The 5,415-nt window shown below is 35.9% G+C and overlaps 1 protein-coding gene across 1 annotated transcript in view; it reads right to left on the bottom strand.

Annotated features, from left to right (window-relative positions):
* Positions 1 to 5,415, bottom strand: part of LOC106876130 (nuclear transcription factor Y subunit alpha) — a 25,456-nt gene that overhangs the window by 4,512 nt on the left and 15,529 nt on the right. Inside the window, exons 2-3 of the mRNA XM_014924546.2 lie at positions 3,818 to 3,981; positions 2,450 to 2,795 (exon numbers count right to left, since the gene is read on the bottom strand). Of these exons, the coding sequence (XP_014780032.1) occupies positions 2,450 to 2,795; positions 3,818 to 3,981 (510 nt within the window). The remainder of the gene's footprint in view (positions 1 to 2,449; positions 2,796 to 3,817; positions 3,982 to 5,415) is intronic.

Genomic DNA, 5,415 nt, shown 5'->3' with positions numbered 1-5,415 from the left:
GATATTTATGGCACACATAGAACAAAAAACCGGAGGGAAAAGCGTAAACAAGCCAAGCCTTTAGTTAATTGGATACAAATCGTTTCATGGTTAAGTGAATGGAAATTTCACTATTCCAATCTTCAGCCTCAATATTCTGATAAATTTGAAAGTGTCTCTATGTGTGCCATAAATATCACCATCCACTTTAGAGAAAATTTGTAGTTTGGAATCAGTAGTTCTTTGACTGCTATTTCTAAATTTTTCAGTATGTTGGAGAAGCAACTCAATTGCTAATCCCTGTATATTTATAATGATAAATAGTCTTACCGATAAAGGTTTTTTTCATACTGAACTACTTGGCAGAATTGTTAATTATTAATTCTGTTATTAATTGACGATTCTCTGCCCTTATTCTTGTATATTATATATATAGATAGATAGATTTCATATATATACAACTGGCTGAACTTCCCTGTGACTATAGTCTTTTCTGAATATTTCCCTACCCGAATAATATAATCTACAATTGTTTTCCACATTATTTACTGGGTGTGGCTGTGTGGTAAGGGGTTTGCTGCCCAACCACATACTTTTGGGTTCTGTCCTACTGTGTGGCACCTTTGCCAATTGTCTTCTACTATAGCTGCAGTCTGACCAAAGTTTTATGACCAGATTTGGTAGACAGCTACCGAAAGAAGCCTGATCGTAAAACAAGTGGCAAATCATCCCCGACGCAAACCACAGCGGATCGATAAATGCTACAGCAAAGACTTCTTCCCGTCAGGAAACTACAAGTCATGAGTCTGGTGCATCAGATAGTACTCGGAGGAGACCGAGGATTTTGTGGCCTGCTGCTAAAGTTTGCAAGACACATATAAATTTCCAAATTTTGGTTGGTAGGGATATAAAATCCAAGTGGGTATAGTAGTCGCTTTTACCACTTATTGATGCTGGCTAACCTCAAGGAATCTATAAAAACTCCAGTTAGTTTGATTTACTAACCTCAGTCTATCTTCAATTGGTAAATCCATGTCTTCACAGAGACTGCATGCTTTTGGTAGAGAAAATAATGAATTAACAATAAAGAAGAACAGAGATTTATATCCAGTTCTATGCAGCAGTTAATTACATTTTTTTCATTTCTGCACCTACATATGTTACTGCAGCAATTAATGCACACTTAAAAATTTGCATTTTTATGTGCATTTATTGTTAATTGCTGTGTCTTCAGAGAGGAGTCAACTGCATTGTTCAGATAGAATCTGAATTAAATACAGGTCCAGCTGAAATCTATCATACATGTGGTGTTGTCAATGTTCCAACAAGAGCCTAGATCCTGACCTTTTCAACTCTGCTGGTTAAAAACAAATTGACTAGCTTTCCAAGGGATTTTAGCACTCTGTAGACATAGACCATACTTTAATGGTGAATGGTAGTATTAATGCTTAGTATCAGGTTACCGTAAGAATGTTTACTACTGTTGTTATCATCCCTCTCCCTAGTATTGCTACTTATAAAAAAAAAAATTAATAAATGCACCCTTTTAAAGCCTAGCCAGGCTCAAGGGCCAGGTTTCCTGGTTTCAATGGCGTATGTGTTCCCCAGCTGGACGGGACGCCAGTCCATCGCAGCATTACTCATTTTTGCCAGCTGAGTGGACTGGAGCAACGTGAAATGAAATCTTTTGCTCAAGAACACAACACGTCACCCGGTCCAGGAATCGAAACCACAATCTTACGATCATGATGCTGACACCCTAACAACTAAGCCACGCGCCTCCACATTGTTACTTATACTACTCATATTATTATTATTATTATTATTGTTAATAAGGAGCTATAAGTCTGATATTTAATTTGCTAAATTTACTCTCAAATTGTTCTGTAATCCTTAGAATAAAGTTAATTTATGTAGGAGTTCATATTTAATTACCCTATAGACTTAGTATAGTTTATTTGATCTCAATTCTAATTTTGATATTATATATTATGCAATTACTCCGTTTGCTTCCTCTAATATATGGTTTGGCCTTACTAATTACTTCTCAGGTAATTTTATATTCTTTATTATTATCTTTTAAGGACCAAATTAGTTTACTTAAGCAAGTGTTATTCCCCCTTTTGCAGTCTCTAAATGAGTTATCGTGATTTGGCAATTATTTTTATACATGTTTCGCAAACGCTGAGATAATAAAATACCTGACCTTGTGAGTGGATTTGATAGACGGAGACTGAAAGAAGCCTGTCATGTCTATGTGTATGTATCTTTGTGTCTGTGTTTGTCCCCCACCACTGCTTGACAACTGGTGTTGGTGTGTTTATGCCCCCATAACTTAGCAGTTTGGCAAAAGATGATGATGGATTAAGTACCAGACTTAACAAAAAAAAAAATTCCTCAAGGCAATGCCCCAGGATGGCTGCAGACTAGTGACTGAAACAAGTCAAAGATAAACAAAAAAACTGCTTACCCTGAGGTAACTGTACAGGTTTATTATTGGAGTCTACCAAAACGAGAGATGGCTGTCCATTAACATTAACTTGGTTTAGAAACAACATCTGTGGTAAACCGGAACCAGCAACGTTGGAGACATTGTTCTGAACAACAGATTGAGCCTGGATGACATTGCTTCCTTGTTGTGACTGCTGTTGGACTATTGCTTGTTGAACTTGAACATTCTGCATCTGCACTCCATTACTTGATTGCACTACCAAAGGCACAGCCGTGTTGGCGATGGCAGTCTGGGAAGATGCAGGAGTGGCAACATATGTTGAATTCGATAGAGTGGTGTAGACAGCATTTTGAGACTCTGTTACCTGATTCAAACAAAATAAAACAAATTTAATGGTGTTCCTTTTTTCCTTCCTATTTCAGCAGTGATCATCCTGTTTTTCATTCAGACATGGTATATCTAAGACTACATGACCTGATACATACTTAACGTGTTGAAACAGAGACCTGGCTGCTGAAATATACAACCTTTGCTTCAATTAATTTTTAAAATAATTAAGAATTTTGTAAAATAATTTTGTCAATATTAAGCTGGTGCTTGGAACTTGCCCCATTGGAACTGAAATTTTAATGGCAGATTTGAATTTAGATCACTTTAAAACAGGATGTTTGTGTCCTAGAACCAGAGGTGGTCTTAGGCAGGTTGGTAAGAAAGGATTAACTAATGAAAGAACCTTTTTATGACCAGCTATTCTACTAGAAATAACAACGAAATCTCACGTAGTAGAATGAAAGCATTGGTACACTATGCTTAAAATAAAAGATGGGATGGTCATGGCTAGAATGTCCTTGATGAAAGCTGATCTGGAGCAACACAATAACAATGTATGCACCAAACCATACTATGTGGTCAAACAGGAAAAAGATATAAGAACAATGTGGTGTGCTGGGTTTATTAACAACTACCTAGTGTTGAATTGGAGTTTAAGATAACTCCAGTGTAAAGCAGTACCATCAGGGAAAATGGAAGTTTGCATGTAGATTGTCATAGTACAAATTGGATTTATCAGGTATACTCTAACTCTAGATCTACATCAAGATAGTCAGAAGAAAGTTGAAAGAATTAAACTCTACTATTGAAGTCAAATACATAAGATTAACTATTTATCATTCAGATTTCTTTGTCAAATGTATTGCTTATTTATTCACATTGTTTTGAATTAATCACACCATTATCTTGTAGCTTCAAGATTTCAGTGGTATGTTTGTATATTTTCAGGGTAGTTGTGAGAGAGGTTAGATCTGGTCAGTATTAACACAAAACAGAAAACTAGTAATGAGAGAGAGAGAGAGAGAGAGAAAGAGAGATATGGAGAGCAATACTTACATGTACTATTTCTGCTGCTTGTGTTTGATTCAGACTAGTTAGTGGGGTACCATCTTGAGTAATATATTGAATACTAGAATGTCCTTCTTCTGGGTTGACAGTCACGGTTAATGGCTGATGTGTGTCTGAGTCATATACTGTGTAGGTTTCACCTTCTGCCATAGCTAATTACAAAACAAACAGGGCTTATTACAAGATAAAATTAATGTAAAGACATATTTCTCTTTTTTTTTAATTCATTCCTAGTTAATATTAGTAGTAAAAAAGTCTTAATGATGCAAAGCCACATAATTTGGACAAAGAACCTCTTGACTAAATTAGTCCAACTACTTTTCTAACTCCAGAAGGATGAAAGTCAAAGCTAAGCCTAAGCAATTTGAACACAGAACATAAAAGGGCATAAGTGAAGTATCTAACTGATTTTTCGACCTACCATGCTAATAATCCTTTCTACTATAAGCACACAGCCTGAAATTTTTAGGGGATGATGCAAGTTGACTACATTGACCCCAACACTTAACTGGTACTTATTTTATTGACCCTGAAAAGATGAAAGGCAAAGTCAACCTGTGTGGAATTTGAACCCAGAACATAAAGATGGACAAAATGCCATGAAGCATTTTGTCTGGCATATCAATAATCCTGACAGATCACCAGTTTTATAATAATAACTAGCAGAGATACCCAGCGTTGCCAGTGTTACATGCAATTGAAGAATGAGACTTTTCTGTTATATTTTCTTTAAGGAACTGGAATACCTATGATTTGAATTTCATCAAAATTGCACATGAGGGTTCTTTCCTTCTTTACACACCCTAAAAAATTCTAATCATGACACGTTTATCCCATACTACTGATCTTTATGCGCATATTCCAAAATTCCAGTCTTCTGGAACCTATAAAAAGGATTTTGCTCATGCAAAATGGAGCTTATGGAGCTCTAAAATGTGGGAATGAAGGGTGGGTGTGTTAATGTCAACGAGAGAAGTTGAATTGTTGGGAATGTTTTTAACTTGGGTCTTATAGTATGCCTGTAAATATGTGAGAATATAGTTTCACTCTCATAGTTTCAGTATGAAGTTGAAAGTATTTAAGTGAAAGTATCTGACATTACAGTAGCGACATGTTATTGTTTCGCTTTTGACATATAATAGTGAAATAGTGGAATAGTTTCAGTATTAAAGTGAAAGTATCTGACATTACAGTAGAGTGATGTTATTGTTTCACTTTTGACATGTAATACTGAAATAGTGAAGGAGATATGATATTGCTGTGGGCTCGAACTATGTAAGAAGTTAAAGGAGATATTTGCGAAGTGTTGTATTGCTCTTGAATACTGCCCTGATGTCATATGGGCCGCATATCTTTTGTATCTTTTCGGAGAGGCCTTTCACATAGGGTAGACAGACTGTAGACAGTTTATTGGTTTCATCCTCTCTTTTCTTCATATTTGGAGTAGATAGTATGTTCTTGGGGTAGTTGTTTCTTAATAGATTGTTACTGAGCTTGATCATTTCCTCGTGGTGGGTATTCAAGAGCAATACAACACTTCGCAAATATCTCCTTTGGGTAAAACCACCAACAGAAGAGAATATGAC

The sequence above is a fragment of the Octopus bimaculoides genome, chromosome 14 (assembly GCF_001194135.2).
Source record: "Octopus bimaculoides isolate UCB-OBI-ISO-001 chromosome 14, ASM119413v2, whole genome shotgun sequence".
Lineage (NCBI taxonomy): Eukaryota > Metazoa > Mollusca > Cephalopoda > Octopoda > Octopodidae > Octopus > Octopus bimaculoides.
The sequence above is the reverse complement of the archived record's forward strand: the minus strand, read 5'-3'. Positions and strand labels throughout refer to the sequence as shown.